Source organism: Tachypleus tridentatus, chromosome 9, assembly GCF_004210375.1.
Source record: "Tachypleus tridentatus isolate NWPU-2018 chromosome 9, ASM421037v1, whole genome shotgun sequence".
Classification (NCBI taxonomy): Eukaryota; Metazoa; Arthropoda; class Merostomata; order Xiphosura; family Limulidae; genus Tachypleus; species Tachypleus tridentatus.
Window position 1 is genome coordinate 163,797,500 of NC_134833.1, and position 20,717 is coordinate 163,818,216.

At 32.1% G+C, this 20,717-nt stretch overlaps 1 protein-coding gene across 1 annotated transcript in view; it reads left to right on the forward strand.

Moving 5' to 3' along the window:
• LOC143227557 (ATP-dependent RNA helicase TDRD9-like) overlaps positions 1 to 20,717 on the forward strand; it is a 104,644-nt gene that overhangs the window by 15,315 nt on the left and 68,612 nt on the right. The window contains exons 3-6 of the mRNA XM_076458989.1: positions 4,589 to 4,655; positions 6,490 to 6,708; positions 7,732 to 7,953; positions 11,509 to 11,631. Coding sequence (XP_076315104.1) covers positions 4,589 to 4,655; positions 6,490 to 6,708; positions 7,732 to 7,953; positions 11,509 to 11,631 — 631 coding nt within the window. The remainder of the gene's footprint in view (positions 1 to 4,588; positions 4,656 to 6,489; positions 6,709 to 7,731; positions 7,954 to 11,508; positions 11,632 to 20,717) is intronic.

Here is a 20,717-nt window from a genome sequence, read left to right on the forward strand (position 1 = left end):
CCATCACTGAACAACTCCCTCTTTCTGTTGCAAATGGGTTCTATATCAACTACTTTCACATCTCATGTCAGTCATCGAATATGAGGTATATTGACCGGCAGCTACAGACTGCCCTCAATCATTTACTGAAGTGGACCATAGCAAATGGCTTTAATATCTCACTCTCTAAAACCGTTTGCATATGCTTTTGCCACCAACGGGGCCTTCACCCTGATCCTGAACTCTGTATTGATGAAGTTGTGCTGCCTGTGGTCCCTGAGACAAAGTTCTTAGGGCTTATCTTTGACTGTAAGCTGACCTTTATACCACACATCAAGCAGTTTTGGGTTAAATGTACAAGAGCACTGATTATCCTTTGTGTCCTCTCTTCCACCATTTGGGGAGTGGATCAATGTTCTATGCTAAAGATATATTGTGCTCTTGTTTGATTGAAACTCGACAATGGATCACTGGTTTATGGCTCTGCCAGGACCTCTGCCCTAAAGATGCTGTACTCCATTCATCATCAAGGACTTTGGCTCTCTTCTGGGGCTTTCTGCACCTCCCCAGTTCAGAGCTTATACACAGTCTCATGAACCTTCTTTGCACCTCCACCATTTGCAGCTGTCTTTACTATATGCTTCGAAACTTAGTTCCTTACCAAAGCATTTCACCTGGAGTTGTGTTTTTCTTCCTTGGTGGGCCATACTTCTTTGAAACAGATGATCTGCCATTGCTTCTTTTGGCCTTTGTATCCAGATGCAGTTGGATGAATTGGGTTTGTCCTTGGATAACACTGCTCTATCCACTGGTCAGCCCATCCCACCATGACTTCTTAGTACCTGAATGTGACCTATCTTTAAGTCAGCTGAGAAAAGTAGACACTCCTGATTGGAAATACTGTCTGTTATTCTCTGAACATCTTTTGAGCTATCCTTCCATTCCTATTTATACAGATGGTTCAAAATCAGGTGACTGTGTGGGCTTTGCCATGGTTTGTTGTGGTTTGGTGGTTGTGTGCAGGATCCCCATTACAGCTTATGTGTTCACTACTGAACTGTACACCATTTCTCTTGCTCTGGATCACACAGAAGCTAAGCAGTATTCAAACTGCACTATTTATACTGACTCGCTTAGTTCTCTACTGGCCCTGGAATTGCTTCATGCTAGTTCACATGCTGTTCTTGCTGATATTCAAAACCAACTTGCCCATTTCTTTTGACATCTACTTCTATCTGTTTTCCAGATTCTAGGCCACATTAGTATTCACGAGAATGAGCTCGATAACACCGCAGCTAAATCTATCTGCTCTGGCACTATCACTGCTGTGCTGTTCTATCGTGGACTATGGTCCTGTATTCAAGGCTTGGCTCTGTGCCAGTTGGCAGTCGACTTGAGTGAGCAACGTGAAAGCAAGCTTTTCCAAGTAAAACCCTTTGGACTTTGGCCGTCTTGCTTCCATGAGGTTGGAAGAGGAAGTTCTTCTAACTAGACGATGCATTGGTCACAGTTTTGTAACTCATTTTCTTTTATCTGGGACTGATGAACCAATGTGCTGTCTGTGTAACACTCAGGTTACAATAAGCCACATTTTATCGTCTTGTCATTGTTATGACTCTCAACGATGGCAACATTTTAAACATGTTCTGTCCCAAGGTTTGTCCACTATATTAGACAACGTTATTGGTGACGGTAACATTGTCCACCTTAGAAATGTTTTTAGGTTTAAAAAGGCCATCAATCTTTTTAATGCTATTTAAGTTTTTTCATTTATACATTTGACCTTTTCAATGTGATTCTCTTTTAAGAAAATTTCTGTAACATCAAATAACTTGGAACCAGGACTGGAAAGGCCAATTTCTGGTGACTGATGGTGGTTTTCGAACTTACATGTTAGTCTTCCTGGCAAGTTATGATTATTACAATTATGCTACAGAAAGTCCTTTACAACTTATATTACTATAGTTTTTCTCTTTAATGTTGAAGACTAGATGTAAACTTTGGTTTTATGATATTTATGTTTTTTAACTTTGTTTTGTTTTACCTTAATTTCCTTTTATGAATTTTACTAAATTTAATTTTAACTTTTTACCAGATGTTTGGTACAGATAGGCCTAGCTGTTTTGTACCATAAAATATCAAACCAACCAACCTAACGGACTGTGTTTCAAAAAATCTTCTTTTATGTGTTTCCAGTCATTTATCTAGCATGTTGTGTTTCAGAAAGTCTTGTTTTATGTGTTTTCACTCATTTACCTTACTGATTGTGTTTCAGAAAGTTTTGTTTTTGTGTTTACAGTCATTTATCTAACTTATTGTGTTTCAAAAAGTCTTGTTTTATGTGTTTTCACTCATTTACATTACTGATTGCAGGGCTTACCCTGGACTAAATTTTTCTGTAGCCAGGCTATTAACCAAATGATTTTTATGGTAGCCAGTTTTAGCCAGGTAGGTTTGATCCCTCTCCAACCCTCCAGCCAGTCGCATACGATAAGACAGTCAAAGAATAAATCCCCTCTCCAACCCTCCAGCCAGTCACATACGATAAGACAGTCAAAGAATAAATCACAACTAAGTTCTTACCATACATTTTATTTCAATGAATTTATTATTTATGAAATTTACTATAAAACAACAGTTTCACAGTTACAAAGTTCAATGTTTTTCACACACAAATCATTACAATAATGACATGAGAAGACGAGTCACTAAATTAAAAGTAACTGTTATTACATGCTGCTAAACAGGGGTCTCTCTAGACTTGCAAACCAGGGAGATGTTTTGCTCTAATTTACAAAATTATGGAAAAGTTTACAGTCAATATCATTCTTTTCTTCTACAATATAATCTGTATAAGATTACTTTTCCTTGAGCTTACGAAGGGTGAGGTTTGGTCTGTTTTGGGAGACCACTTCTCCCAAGTCTCTCTAGTGAGAGCCCTGCTTAATAAAATATATATCATCACTCAAACATCACCAAACTAAACTTACGCCATTAGATAATGTAATTACACGTGTGAAAGCCATCACAATCTTCGTGGTCGTCCTTTAATTATAGCACCGCTAATCAACCACATATAAATGAGTTATTCGTGTCAAGCCGTTAGGTCGCTGTTGATTGAACAATTTTTCACACTTTTGTCTATACTGACCATGACCTTGCATGAATGCAGACAGGTTATTGATTTTTATCTGCTTACCGCATACTTGTATTAAAAAAGCGTTAATGTAGTGAACCAGTCTAGCATTTTGTAAACAAACAGTGTTTCGCCCGTATATTCGCCAATTACAATTTTTCTTCACCAAAAAACAAAAATAATAGCCATTGGCAAAAATGGAGAGTGACAGTGTGAGCCCTGGATAGTGTTTCAGAAAGTTTTGTTTTTGTTTTTACAGTCATTTATCTAACTTATTGTGTTTCAGAAAGTTTTGTTTTTATGTTTCTAATCATGTACTTAACTGTTTGTTTCAGAAAGTTTTGTTTTTATGTTTCTAATCATGTACCTAACTGTTTGTTTCAGAAAGTTTTGTTTTTATGTTTCTAATCATGTACTTAACTGTTTGTTTCAGAAAGTTTTGTTTTTACGTTTCTAATCATGTACCTAACTGTTTGTTTCAGAAAGTTTTGTTTTTATGTTTCTAATCATGTACTTAACTGTTTGTTTCAGAAAGTTTTGTTTTTATGTTTCTAATCATGTACCTAACTGTTTGTTTCAGAAAGTTTTGTTTTTATGTTTCTAATCATGTACTTAACTGTTTGTTTCAGAAAGTTTTGTTTTTATGTTTCTAATCATGTACCTAACTGTTTGTTTCAGAAAGTTTTGTTTTTATGTTTCTAATCGTGTACCTAACTGTTTGTTTCAGAAAGTTTTGTTTTATGTTTCTAATCATGTACCTACCTGTTTGTTTCAGAAAGTTTTGTTTTTGTTTTTAATCATGTACCTAACTGTTTGTTTCAGAAAGTTTTGTTTTTGTTTTTAATCATGTACCTAACTGTTTGTTGCAGAAAGTTTTGTTTTTGTTTTTAATCATGTACCTAACTGTTTGTTGCAGAAAGTTTTGTTTTTAATCATGTACCTAACTGTTTGTTGCAGAAAGTTTTGTTTTATGTTTTTAATCATGTACCTAACTGTTTGTTGCAGAAAGTTTTGTTTTTATGTTTCTAATCATGTACCTAACTGTTTGTTGCAGAAAGTTTTGTTTTTATGTTTTTAATCATGTATCTAACTTATTGTGTTTCAGAAAGTTTTGTTTTTATGTTTCTAATCATGTACCTAACTGTTTGTTTCAGAAAGTTTTGTTTTTATGTTTCTAATCATGTACCTAACTGTTTGTTTCAGAAAGTTTTGTTTTTATGTTTCTAATCATGTACCTAACTGTTTGTTTCAGAAAGTTTTGTTTTTATGTTTCTAATCATGTACCTAACTGTTTGTTTCAGAAAGATTTGTTTTGTGTTCGTTGTCATTTACCCAATTAATAAATTTTGTAAAGTCTCTATCAGGTTGAAGAGTGAAAAATGAAAGGTTTAACCTGATATGTGGTATGTGTTTAAAAATTTAGAAAAAGTGGATGTATTGGTAAATGATGGTGATGGGTTTCACTTGTCTTAGATCTGAAGGTAAAGGAACTGATTACGTTAAGAAATTTCAAGAGGAAGAAGACAGAATGCTATCACAGGTGTGTACATTAAAGTTATTATATCAGATATATTCATAATTACTGTTTATTGAACAAAAATCTGTACAGTGATACGGCGTTACTAGTATTGTTTTCCTTGTGCTGCATAATGTACATCTCACCTGTGTATGTTATGGTTTGGAGGTGTTTTTTGAATGAGCAAGAAGGATAGATTATAGTCATGAAAATGTCATTTCTGTTAGTGAAAGTTTCTGTACATTAATAGCAAAGAAAATTATAAAATAATGAGTTTGACTTTAGTAGCTATTAACCGAGGAAGAATCCTTTGTAAAACTTGGTTTTATAGAAAATGTATGTTTTATTGAATAATTTTCACTATAAATTTGCCTTTACATATTCCCCCTTCAAAATACTCTTAAGTGTGTTTTAAGTTTTCCTCTCATAGAATGTTTTTTAATCCATATAAAAGTCATCCTCACAATATATACATATGTATAACACAACTAACCGAACATGGGTGTCATTACAACAGACCTGACTTGTAACACATGCTGGATCCAATAAAACACATTTATCTCAGTGTTTCTGTTGACATGCACATGCCTCAGAGACACTGGCTAAGGTGGTTTTGGATGCATGTGCATCAAGTCACAACAAATATATTGATAATTGTATTATCAACATGTTACATTTCCATGTGCTATGCTACAGAGTGAAGTTCTTTCAAACTTCACATTCATAGGTCTTACACTATACCATGGTGAAATGTGAGAAGCTTTAATTTATATCAGTGGGTTTCTACTTTACCCCATGGTGAAATGTGAGAAGCTTTAATTTATATCAGTAGGTTTCTACTTTACCCCATGGTGAAATGTGAGAAGCTTTAATTTATATCAGTAGGTTTTTACTTTACCCCATGGTGAAATGTGAGAAGCTTTAGTTTATATCAGTAGGTTTCTACGTTACCCCATGGTGAAATGTGAGAAGCTTTAATTTATATCAGTAGGTTTCTACTTTACCCCATGGTGAAATGTGAGAAGCTTTAATTTATATCAGTAAGTTTCTACTTTACCCCATGGTGAAATGTGAGAAGCTTTAATTTATATCAGTAGGTTTTTACGTTACCCCATGGTGAAATGTGAGAAGCTTTAATTTATATCAGTAAGTTTCTACTTTACCCCATGGTGAAATGTGAGAAGCTTAAATTTATATCAGTAGGTTTCTACTTTACCCCATGGTGAAATGTGAGAAGCTTTAATTTATATCAGTAGGTTTTTACTTTACCCCATGGTGAAATGTGAGAAGCTTTAATTTATATCAGTAGGTTTCTACTTTACCCCATGGTGAAATGTGAGAAGCTTTAATTTATATCAGTAGGTTTCTACTTTACCCCATGATGAAATGTGGGAAGCTTCAGTTTATATCTGTAGGTTTTTACTTTAACCCATGATGAAATGTGAGAAGCTTCAGTTTATATCTGTAGGTTTTTACTTTACCCCATGATGAAATGTGAGAAGCTTCAGTTTATATCTGTAGGTTTCTACTTTACCCTGTGGTATATAATGTTTTTTATATATATTTATATAATACAGAATACAGTGGTTTTTAAAACTGAAACTATAAACATATTAATCCAGTTGATATATTGTTTGTAACTAGAAATTAAGTGAAGAAGTAAAAACAACAAACCTGTATAGGATCAGATAGAGTTTAGAAATTTCAAGAGGTTGGATAGCTGTTTCTTATTTGTAACATTACAGAAAATGAAATCCCATTTACAGGATGAATGTTACAGTGTGAAATACAAAAATCGGAAAACAATCTAGTTGCACAGAAGATTTGTATTTGATTAGTGACATTATTTTACTTTCAGAGTTGGCATCGATATCAAACTGAAGATGGGACTCCTTCAGCTAACACTGTAAGTCTAAGTCAGCTGAGCCAGGTAGAAGAACTCAGCACCATTGCTGGAGATGTTGCAGCTATAAATCATCTACATAATGAGGAAGCTTCTCGGTTGTATGCTACGTACATGCACTCTTCATGTCATAATTATAACAAAGAACTTGTTATAACTCCATACAGGGACAAGGTGAAGTGTGTTGTTTGTAACCTGAATAAAGGTGTCTGGATTATGTATATTAGTTTAAGTTTTGATTATTTTACTCTGTTTATGGTTAACCAAGATTGTAGATAATGTATCTGTCTATATATCATGTTAGAAACAGTTTTAGGTTCTAATTCATGTGTAGTTAGTTAATATTGTATCCATCTTTGTTGTATTAGAAACACAGGTTTTGGTTCTGATTCTGATTTGTATGTAGTTAATTAGTGTTTATTTAAATATTGTAGATATTGTATCTGTATTTGTTGTGTTAGATACATAGTTTTGTGGTTCTGATTCTGATTTGTATGTAGTTTATTAGCATTTATTTAATATTGTGGATATCTAACCAGTTTTGTGTACTTGACCTAAACTTATACTACCATTTAAACATGTATTTGATCTGCTTTTGTACCTGCTTAATGTGTCTTTGACCTAGATTTTTCCCCATGTTTAAACATGTATTTTACATGGTTTTGTACCTCTGTTTAATGTGTATTTCGTCTAGATTTTTACCCATGTTTAAACATATATTTAATCAAGGTTTGTATCTATTTGTAATGTATTTTTGGAACATTATCTAAAATTGATATCTTTGAACTTAGTTACATTTATATTTTTATAAAGATCTATTCATTATATATGTTTCTTTATAATTGTTTATTCATGTTTCAGTTTTAAACCATAGAACTTCTCTGAGGGGGGGTATTAAAATTACCACTTTTGACATAAAACATAATTTCAAACTACAAAGAATATATTTCTAAGTCTAAGGTCCAGTTAATGTATAAATTTAAATGTATAATCACACACCATGGTTGATGCTGCTAATGTGTGAAAACACAAAAATGATAATTTATAAATAAAATATTTAAAACTTGGATGGTAATATATGGATGAAAATTAATATTAAATAAACGTATTTATTTGTCTTTACATATATATGACATATCAAAGCAGTAAGTTTCACTAAGCATAAATTGTGTTGTTCACAAACACGTTTTATTTTAGTTAGTCGAACTGATAGATATCCACCAAGTTGTCATTATCCAAGGTAATACAGGTTGTGGGAAAACAACACAGGTACCTCAGTATATACTTGACCATTGTGCAGAAAAAGGACGCCACTGTAACATTGTGGTAACTCAGCCACGCAAGATAGCCGCCACATCGATTGCTCGAAGAGTTTGTCAGGAACGTAACTGGAAGCTAGGATCTATATGTGGCTATCAGGTATAAGTTATAATGGTTAGTGGTATAATAATATTTACTGTTAGTGTGTAATAGATGGGCGAAATGTTTTAGATTACTATTGGTGTGTACTAGATGGGCTAAATGTTTTAGATTACTATTGGTGTGTACTAGATGGGCTAAATGTTTTAGATTACTATTGGCATGTACTAGATGGGATAAATGTTTTAGATTACTATTGGCATGTACTAGATGGGCTAAATGTTTTAGATTATTATTGGTGTGTACTAGATGGGCTAAATATTTTAGATTACTATTGGTGTGTACTGGATGGGCTGAATTATTATTATTGGTGTGTACTGGATGGGCTAAATGTTTTGATTATTATTGGTGTGTACTAGATGGGCTAAATGTTTGATTACTGTTGCTGTGTACTAGATGGGCTAAATGTTTTAGATTTTTAGATTTTTAGATTACTATTGGTGTGTACTGGATGGGCTAAATGTTTTAGATTACTATTGGTGTGTACTAGATGGGCTAAATGTTTTAGATTATTATTGGTGTGTACTGGATGGACGAAATGTTTTAGATTATTATTGGTGTGTACTGGATGGACGAAATGTTTTAGATTACTATTGGTGTGTACTGGATGGACGAAATGTTTTAGATTACTATTGGTGTGTACTAGATGGGCTAAATGTTTTAGATTACTATTGGTGTGTACTAGATGGGCTAAATGTTTTAGATTACTATTGGTGTGTACTAGATGGGCTAAATGTTTTAGATTACTATTGGTGTGTACTAGATGGGCTAAATGTTTTAGATTACTATTGGTGTGTACTAGATGGGCTAAATGTTTTACTAGATGAGCTAAATTACTACTAGATGGGCTAAATGTTTTAGATTACTATTGTGTACTAGATGGGCTAAATGTTTTAGATTACTATTGGCATGTACTAGATTATAGATGCTAAATGTTTTGATTACTATTGGTGTACTGAATGTTTTACATTATTATTGGTAAATGTACTGGATGGGCTAAATGTTTGATTACTGTTGCTGTGTACTAGATGGGCTAAATGTTTTAGATTACTATTATTGGTGTGTACTAGATGGGCTAAATGTTTGATTACTATTGGTGTGTACTAGATGGGCTAAATGTTTGATTACTATTGGTATGTACTAGATGGGCTAAATGTTTTAGATTATTATTGGTGTGTACTGGATGGCCGAAATGTTTTAGATTACTATTGGTGTGTACTAGATGGGCTAAATGTTTTAGATTACTGTTGGTGTGTACTAGATGAGCTAAATGTTTTAGATTACTAAATGTTTCAGATGGGCTAAATGTTTTAGATTACTATTGTGTACTAGATGGACTAAATGTTTCAGATTACTATTGGCATGTACTAGATGGACTAAATGTTTCAGATTACTATTGGTGTGTACTAGATGGACTAAATGTTTTAGATTACTATTGGATTACGTGTACTAGATGGACTAAATGTTTCAGATTACTATTGGCGTGTACTAGATGGACTAAATGTTTCAGATTACTATTGGTGTGTACTAGATGGACTAGAGGCTCTTTACTCTTTTTTCTAAATAGTATTGAGATTAACACTGTGCATAGTGATTGTTAATTTTCAGCTTGTATTGTTAGTGTACAAAATGGATATTGTTAATGTGTATTAATTTTTCTAAATGTCTAGAGTGTATGGTTGTTGCTTTATTAACATGTTAAATATAAAAGTGGATGTTGTTCTTGAAGTTGTACATGAAGGACATTGTGTAATGGATGGTGGTTGTAATGAATGGACATTGTAACAACATGGAAGGTAATATTGTAACAATATATTGGATGGCTGTTAGTGAAGGACGTTAATGAAGGTGGCTGTTAGTGAGGGACATTGTAACAATATACTGAATGGTGGCAATACGTTGAAACAATATATTGGAAGGTGGCTGTTAGTGAAGGGGCGTTGAAACAATATATTGGATGGTGTAACAATAACAATATATTGGAAGGTGGCTGTTAGTGAAGGGCCATTGTAACAATATATTGGAAGGTGGCTGTTAGTGAAGGGACATTGAAACAATATATTGGATGGTGGCTGTTAGTGAAGGGACATTGAAACAATATATTGGATGAAGTGGCTGTTAGTGAAGGGACATTGTAACAATATACTGAATGGTGGCTGTTAATGAAGGGACATAGTAACAATATATATTGGAAGGTGGCTGTTAGTGAAGTGAAGGAGCGTTGTAACAATATATTGGATGGTGGCTGTTAGTGAAGGGACGTTTGAAACAATATATTGGATGGTGACGCTGTTAGTGGAAGTGAACGTTGAAACAATATATTGGATGGTGGCTGTTAGTGAAGTGAATGGGGACGTGAAAATATATATATTGGATGGTGGCTGTTAGTGAAGGGCGTTGAAACAATATGGATTAGTGAAGGGCGTTGGTGGCTGTTAGTGAAGGAACGTTGTGGTGGCTGTTAGTGAAGGGCGTTGAAACAATATACTGGATGGTGGATGGTGACGCTGGATTAGTGAAGGGATGTTGTAACAATATATTGAATGGTGGCTGTTAGTGAAGGGATGTTGTAACAATATATTGAATGGTGGTCATGAAGGTATATTACAGAAGTACAGTGGATGTTGGCTGTGCATGATGGGACGTTGGAAAAGTGTAGTTGATGGTAATTGTTCATGAAAGGACATTGTAGAAGCACTGTGAATAATAGATTCATAAAACTGTTGTAAGTGTTCAGAGTGGATGGTTTTTATGAATTTGCATTGTAACTGTTGAAAATGAATATTGGTTAATCATCAATTCAGTGACCACAGTTGATGAATGTGAGTCAGTATGGAAATATTCAAAATGAATGGTGGTTTCAATAATTATCATGAAAAAGGTATGTAATGAATAGTTGTTAGTTGTGGATAGATATTATAATTGTAATTGTGCAAAATCATTGTGGTTCACTTTATTGAACTAACATTGTAAACATGGTTACTAAAATAATGTTATTAAGCATTATACAGTGTTAATAAATGTGAAAATTAGGTATGATATAATACATAAACCTTATAAAACCTCAAAGTTTCGTATGATACAATACATAAAGCTTAAGAAACTTGAAAATTAGTATAATACATAAAACTTAAGAAACCCAAAAATTAGGAATGATATAATACATAAAACTAATGAAACCTGAAAATTAGGAATGATATAATAAATAAAACTTAAGAAACCCAAAAATTAGGAATGATATAATACATAAAACTAATGAAACCTGAAAATTAGGAATGATATAATAAATAAAACTTAAGAAACCCAAAAATTAGGAATGATATAATACATAAACCTTATAAAACCTTAAAGTTTCGTATGATACAATACATAAAGCTTAAGAAACTTGAAAATTAGGTATAATACATAAAACTTAAGAAACCCAAAAATTAGGAATGATATAATACATAAAACTAATGAAACCTGAAAATTAGGAATGATATAATACATAAAACTAATGAAATCTGAAAATTAGGTAAGATATAATACATAAACTTAATATAACTTTAAACTTAGGTAAGCATGGACAGTCAAACTTCTGATGACACTCGTCTGTGTTATGTGACCACCGGTGTTTTATTGCAGAAACTTATCCATAGTCGTAACATGAACATGTACACTCATGTCATAATAGATGAGGTAAGTCACAAATAAAATTAATATACTATAAACTATTGTAGATAAAATTTTATCTAGAGATCCTTAATGGTTATAGATTAAGTTCAGCATACAAACAAACACAAAGTGAGTGAATTTATTAGTAGCATTAGAATAAAATCATACTGATTGTTATTATCACCATAAGACTTTGTATTAAGCCTAATGTATTTATTAATATTGCATTATTTTTCAGTTTCTCAGCAATATGTAACAAAGTTTATTTATTCCAGAGTTCATCAGGTTAACTGTGATATGACAGAACACAGTGTGGTTGAAGTAAAATCTTTATATTGTTTTCTAATTTCTGAAAATTCTTAAGGTAGTATATAAAGATTGCAGTGTTAAATATATATTAGGCCTAATTCTAACATTTCAAACCAAGTATAATTATCCTCAACCAGCTAAGAAGAAGAATTCTCAAATACAAAACTAGTACATACGTGTTTCTAATGTATGTTAGCATCTAACCAGGAGTACTAACAGTGATAGAATAAAACAGTACAACAAGTTTCTTGTATATGTTGGTATCTAACCAGGAGTACTAACAGTGATAGAATAAAACTGTACAACAAGTTTCTTGCATACGTTAGTATCTAACCAGGAGTACTAACAGTGATAGAATAAAACTGTACAACAAGTTTCTTGTACATGTTAATATCTAACCAGGAGTACTAACAATGATAAAATAAAACTGTACAACAAGATTCTTGTATATGTTAGTATCTAACCAGGAGTACTAACAGTGATAGAATAAAACTATACAACAAGTTTCTTGTATATGTTAGTATCTAACCAGGAGTAGTAACAGTGATAGAATAAAACAGTACAACAAGTTTCTTGTATATGTTAGTATCTAACCAGGAGTACTAACAGTGATAGAATAAAACTATACAAGAAGTTTCTTGTATATGTTAGTATCTAACCAGGAGTACTAACAGTGATAGAATAAAACTGTACAACAAGTTTCTTGTATATGTTAGTATCTAACCAGGAGTACTAACAGTGATAGAATAAAACTATACAACAAGTTTCTTGTATATGTTAGTATCTAACCAGGAGTAGTAACAGTGATAGAATAAAACAGTACAACAAGTTTCTTGTATATGTTAGTATCTAACCAGGAGTACTAACAGTGATAGAATGAAACTGTACAACAAGTTTCTTGTATATGTTAGTATCTAACCAGGAGTACTAACAGTGATAGAATAAAACAGCACAACAAGTTTCTTGTACATGATAGTATCTAACCAGGAGTACTAACAGTGATAGAATAAAACTGTACAACAAGTTTCTCATGTATTTTAGTATCTAACCAGAAGTACTAACAGTGATAGAATAAAACTGTACAAGTTTCTTGTATATGTTAGTATCTAACCAGGAGTACTAACAGTGATAGAATAAAACTATACAACAAGTTTCTTGTATATGTTAGTATCTAACCAGGAGTACTAACAGTGATAGAATAAAACTGTACAACAAGTTTCTTGTATATGTTAGTATCTAACCAGGAGTACTAACAGTGATAGAATAAAACTATACAACAAGTTTCTTGTATATGTTAGTATCTAACCAGGAGTACTAACAGTGATAGAATAAAACTGTACAACAAGTTTCTTGTATATGTTAGTATCTAACCAGGAGTACTAACAGTGATAGAATAAAACTGTACAACAAGTTTCTTGTATATGTTAGTATCTAACCAGGAGTACTAACAGTGATAGAATAAGACTGTACAAGTTTCTTGTATATGTTAGTATCTAACCAGGAGTACTAACAGTGATAGAATAAAACTGTACAACAAGTTTCTTGTATATGTTAGTATCTAACCAGGAGTACTAACAGTGATAGAATAAAACTGTACAACAAGTTTCTTGTATATGTTAGTATCTAACCAGAAGTACTAACAGTGATAGAATAAGACTGTACAAGTTTCTTGTGTATGTTAGTATCTAACCAGGAGTACTAACAGTGATAGAATAAGACTGTACAAGTTTCTTGTATATGTTAGTATCTAACCAGGAGTACTAACAGTGATAGAATAAAACTGTTCAACAAGTTTCTTGTATATGTTAGTATCTAACCAGGAGTACTAACAGTGATAGAATAAAACTGTACAACAAGTTTCTTGTATATGTTAGTATCTAACCAGGAGTACTAACAGTGATAGAATAAAACTGTACAACAAGTTTCTTGTATATGTTAGTATCTAACCAGGAGTACTAACAGTGATAGAATAAAACTGTACAACAAGTTTCTTGTATATGTTAGTATCTAACCAGGAGTACTAACAGTGATAGAATAAAACTGTACAACAAGTTTCTTGTATATGTTAGTATCTAACCAGGAGTACTAACAGTGATAGAATAAAACTGAACAACAAGTTTCTTGTATATGTTAGTATCTAACCAGGAGTACTAACAGTGATAGAATAAAACTGTACAACAAGTTTCTTGTATATGTTAGTATCTAACCAGGAGTACTAACAGTGATAGAATAAAACTGTTCAACAAGTTTCTTGTATATGTTAGTATCTAACCAGTAGTACTAACAGTGATAGAATAAAACTGAACAACAAGTTTCTTGTACATGTTAGTATCTAACCAGGAGTACTAACAGTGATAGAATAAAACTGTACAACAAGTTTCTTGTATATGTTAGTATCTAACCAGGAGTACTAACAATGATAGAATAAAACAGTACAACAAGTTTCTTGTGTATGTTAGTATCTAACCAGGAGTACTAACAGTGACAGAATAAAACAGTACAACAAGTTTCTTGTATATGTTAGTCTCTAACCAGGAGTACTAACAGTGATAGAATAAAACTGTACAACAAGTTTCTTGTATATGTTAGTATCTAACCAGGAGTACTAACAGTGATAGAATAAAACTGTACAACAAGTTTCTTGTACATGTTAGTATCTAACCAGGAGTACTAACAGTGATAGAATAAAACTGTACAACAAGTTTCTTGTATATGTTAGTCTCTAACCAGGAGTACTAACAGTGATAGAATAAAACTGAACAACAAGTTTCTTGTACATGTTAGTATCTAACCAGTAGTACTAACAGTGATAGAATAAAATTGAACAACAAGTTTCTTGTACATGTTAGTATCTAACCAGGAGTACTAACAGTGATAGAATAAAACTGTTCAACAAGTTTCTTGTATATGTTAGTATCTAACCAGGAGTACTAACAGTGATAGAATAAAACTGTACAACAAGTTTCTTGTATATGTTAGTATCTAACCAGGAGTACTAACAGTGATAGAATAAAACTGAACAACAAGTTTCTTGTATATGTTAGTATCTAACCAGGAGTACTAACAGTGATAGAATAAAACTGTACAACAAGTTTCTTGTATATGTTAGTATCTAACCAGGAGTACTAACAGTGATAGAATAAAACTGTTCAACAAGTTTCTTGTATATGTTAGTCTCTAACCAGGAGTACTAACAGTGATAGAATAAAACTGTACAACAAGTTTCTTGTATATGTTAGTATCTAACCAGGAGTACTAACAGTGATAGAATAAAACTGTACAACAAGTTTCTTGTATATTTTAGTATCTAACCAGGAGTACTAACAGTGATAGAATAAAACTGTACAACAAGTTTCTTGTATATGTTAGTATCTAACCAGGAGTACTAACAGTGATAGAATAAAACTGTACAACAAGTTTCTTGTATATGTTAGTCTCTAACCAGGAGTACTAACAGTGATAGAATAAAACTGTACAACAAGTTTCTTGTATATGTTAGTATCTAACCAGGAGTACTAACAGTGATAGAATAAAACTGAACAACAAGTTTCTTGTACATGTTAGTATCTAACCAGTAGTACTAACAGTGATAGAATAAAATTGAACAACAAGTTTCTTGTACATGTTAGTATCTAACCAGGAGTACTAACAGTGATAGAATAAAACTGTTCAACAAGTTTCTTGTATATGTTAGTATCTAACCAGGAGTACTAACAGTGATAGAATAAAACTGTACAACAAGTTTCTTGTATATGTTAGTATCTAACCAGGAGTACTAACAGTGATAGAATAAAACTGAACAACAAGTTTCTTGTATATGTTAGTATCTAACCAGGAGTACTAACAGTGATAGAATAAAACTGTACAACAAGTTTCTTGTACATGTTAGTATCTAACCAGGAGTACTAACAGTGATAGAATAAAACTGTTCAACAAGTTTCTTGTATATGTTAGTATCTAACCAGGAGTACTAACAGTGATAGAATAAAACTGTACAACAAGTTTCTTGTATATGTTAGTATCTAACCAGGAGTACTAACAGTGATAGAATAAAACTGTACAACAAGTTTCTTGTATATTTTAGTATCTAACCAGGAGTACTAACAGTGATAGAATAAAACTGTACAACAAGTTTCTTGTATATGTTAGTATCTAACCAGGAGTACTAACAGTGATAGAATAAAACTGTACAACAAGTTTCTTGTATATGTTAGTATCTAACCAGGAGTACTAACAGTGATAGAATAAAACTGTACAACAAGTTTCTTGTATATGTTAGTATCTAACCAGGAGTACTAACAGTGATAGAATAAAACTGTACAACAAGTTTCTTGTATATGTTAGTATCTAACCAGGAGTACTAACAATGATAGAATAAAACAGTACAACAAGTTTCTTGTATATGTTAGTATCTAACCAGGAGTACTAACAGTGATAGAATAAAACAGTACAACAAGTTTCTTGTATATGTTAGTATCTAACCAGGAGTACTAACAGTGATAGAATAAAACTGTACAACAAGTTTCTTGTATATGTTAGTATCTAACCAGGAGTACTAACAGTGATAGAATAAAACTGTACAACAAGTTTCTTGTATATGTTAGTATCTAACCAGGAGTACTAACAGTGATAGAATAAAACTGTACAACAAGTTTCTTGTATATGTTAGTATCTAACCAGAAGTACTAACAGTGATAGAATAAGACTGTACAAGTTTCTTGTGTATGTTAGTATCTAACCAGGAGTACTAACAGTGATAGAATAAAACTGTACAACAAGTTTCTTGTACATGTTAGTATCTAACCAGGAGTACTAACAGTGATAGAATAAAACTGTTCAACAAGTTTCTTGTATATGTTAGTATCTAACCAGGAGTACTAACAGTGATAGAATAAAACTGTACAACAAGTTTCTTGTATATGTTAGTATCTAACCAGGAGTACTAACAGTGATAGAATAAAACTGTACAACAAGTTTCTTGTATATGTTAGTATCTAACCAGGAGTACTAACAGTGATAGAATAAAACTGTACAACAAGTTTCTTGTATATGTTAGTATCTAACCAGTAGTACGAACAGTGATAGAATAAAACTGAACAACAAGTTTCTTGTACATGTTAGTATCTAACCAGGAGTACTAACAGTGATAGAATAAAACTGTACAACAAGTTTCTTGTATATGTTAGTATCTAACCAGGAGTACTAACAATGATAGAATAAAACAGTACAACAAGTTTCTTGTGTATGTTAGTATCTAACCAGGAGTACTAACAGTGATAGAATAAAACTGTACAACAAGTTTCTTGTATATGTTAGTATCTAACCAGGAGTACTAACAGTGATAGAATAAAACTGTACAACAAGTTTCTTGTATATGTTAGTATCTAACCAGGAGTACTAACAGTGATAGAATAAAACTGTACAACAAGTTTCTTGTATATGTTAGTATCTAACCAGGAGTACTAACAGTGATAGAATAAAACTGTACAACAAGTTTCTTGTATATGTTAGTATCTAACCAGGAGTACTAACAGTGATAGAATAAAACTGTTCAAGTTTCTTGTATATGTTAGTATCTAACCAGGAGTACTAACAGTGATAGAATAAAACTGTTCAACAAGTTTCTTGTATATGTTAGTATCTAACCAGGAGTACTAACAGTGATAGAATAAAACTGAACAACAAGTTTCTTGTACATGTTAGTATCTAACCAGGAGTACTAACAGTGATAGAATAAAACTGTACAACAAGTTTCTTGTATATGTTAGTATCTAACCAGGAGTACTAACAGTGATAGAATAAAACTGAACAACAAGTTTCTTGTATATGTTAGTATCTAACCAGGAGTACTAACAGTGATAGAATAAAACTGTACAACAAGTTTCTTGTATATGTTAGTATCTAACCAGGAGTACTAACAGTGATAGAATAAAACTGTACAACAAGTTTCTTGTATATGTTAGTCTCTAACCAGGAGTACTAACAGTGATAGAATAAAACTGTACAACAAGTTTCTTGTATATTTTAGTATCTAACCAGGAGTACTAACAGTGATAGAATAAAACTGTACAACAAGTTTCTTGTATATGTTAGTATCTAACCAGGAGTACTAACAGTGATAGAATAAAACTGTACAACAAGTTTCTTGTATATGTTAGTATCTAACCAGGAGTACTAACAGTGATAGAATAAAACTGTACAACAAGTTTCTTGTATATGTTAGTATCTAACCAGGAGTACTAACAGTGATAGAATAAAACTGAACAACAAGTTTCTTGTATATGTTAGTATCTAACCAGGAGTACTAACAGTGATAGAATAAAACTGAACAACAAGTTTCTTGTATATGTTAGTATCTAACCAGGAGTACTAACAGTGATAGAATAAAACTGTTCAACAAGTTTCTTGTATATGTTAGTATCTAACCAGGAGTACTAACAGTGATAGAATAAAACTGTTCAACAAGTTTCTTGTATATGTTAGTATCTAACCAGGAGTACTAACAGTGATAGAATAAAATTGAACAACAAGTTTCTTGTATATGTTAGTATCTAACCAGGAGTACTAACAGTGATAGAATAAAACTGTACAACAAGTTTCTTGTATATGTTAGTATCTAACCAGGAGTACTAACAGTGATAGAATAAAACTGTTCAACAAGTTTCTTGTATATGTTAGTATCTAACCAGGAGTACTAACAGTGATAGAATAAAACTGTACAACAAGTTTCTTGTATATGTTAGTCTCTAACCAGGAGTACTAACAGTGATAGAATAAAACTGTACAACAAGTTTCTTGTATATTTTAGTATCTAACCAGGAGTACTAACAGTGATAGAATAAAACTGTACAACAAGTTTCTTGTATATGTTAGTATCTAACCAGGAGTACTAACAGTGATAGAATAAAACTGTACAACAAGTTTCTTGTATATGTTAGTATCTAACCAGGAGTACTAACAGTGATAGAATAAAACTGTTCAACAAGTTTCTTGTACATGTTAGTATCTAACCAGGAGTACTAACAGTGATAGAATAAAACTGTACAACAAGTTTCTTGTATATGTTAGTATCTAACCAGGAGTACTAACAATGATAGAATAAAACAGTACAACAAGTTTCTTGTATATGTTAGTATCTAACCAGGAGTACTAACAGTGATAGAATAAAACAGTACAACAAGATTCTTGTACATGTTAGTATCTAACCAGGAGTACTAACAGTGATAGAATAAAACTGTACAACAAGTTTCTTGTATATGTTAGTATCTAACCAGGAGTACTAACAGTGATAGAATAAAACTGTACAACAAGTTTCTTGTATATGTTAGTATCTAACCAGGAGTACTAACAGTGATAGAATAAAACTGTACAACAAGTTTCTTGTATATGTTAGTATCTAACCAGAAGTACTAACAGTGATAGAATAAAACTGTACAAGTTTCTTGTGTATGTTAGTATCTAACCAGGAGTACTAACAGTGATAGAATAAAACTGTACAAGTTTCTTGTATATGTTAGTATCTAACCAGGAGTACTAACAGTGATAGAATAAAACTGTACAACAAGTTTCTTGTATATGTTAGTATCTAACCAGGAGTACTAACAGTGATAGAATAAAACTACAACAAGTTTCTTGTATATGTTAGTATCTAACCAGGAGTACTAACAGTGATAGAATAAAACTGTACAACAAGTTTCTTGTATATGTTAGTATCTAACCAGGAGTACTAACAGTGATAGAATAAAACTGTACAACAAGTTTCTTGTATATGTTAGTATCTAACCAGTAGTACGAACAGTGATAGAATAAAACTGAACAACAAGTTTCTTGTATATGTTAGTATCTAACCAGGAGTACTAACAGTGATAGAATAAAACTGTACAACAAGTTTCTTGTATATGTTAGTATCTAACCAGGAGTACTAACAGTGATAGAATAAAACAGTACAACAAGTTTCTTGTGTATGTTAGTATCTAACCAGGAGTACTAACAGTGACAGAATAAAACAGTACAACAAGTTTCTTGTATATGTTAGTCTCTAACCAGGAGTACTAACAGTGATAGAATAAAACTGTACAACAAGTTTCTTGTATATGCTAGTATCTAACCAGGAGTACTAACAGTGATAGAATAAAACTGTACAACAAGTTTCTTGTATATGTTAGTATCTAACCAGGAGTACTAACAGTGATAGAATAAAACTGTACAACAAGTTTCTTGTATATGCTAGTATCTAACCAGGAGTACTAACAGTGATAGAATAAAACTGTTCAAGTTTCTTGTATATGTTAGTATCTAACCAGGAGTACTAACAGTGATAGAATAAAACTGTTCAACAAGTTTCTTGTATATGTTAGTATCTAACCAGGAGTACTAACAGTGATAGAATAAAACTGAACAACAAGTTTCTTGTATATGTTAGTATCTAACCAGGAGTACTAACAGTGATAGAATAAAACTGTACAACAAGTTTCTTGTATATGTTAGTATCTAACCAGGAGTACTAACAGTGATAGAATAAAACTGTACAACAAGTTTCTTGTATATGTTAGTATCTAACCAGGAGTACTAACAGTGATAGAATAAAACTGTACAACAAGTTTCTTGTACATGTTAGTATCTAACCAGGAGTACTAACAGTGATAGAATAAAACTGTTCAACAAGTTTCTTGTATATGTTAGTCTCTAACCAGGAGTACTAACAGTGATAGAATAAAACTGAACAACAAGTTTCTTGTACATGTTAGTATCTAACCAGTAGTACTAACAGTGATAGAATAAAACTGAACAACAAGTTTCTT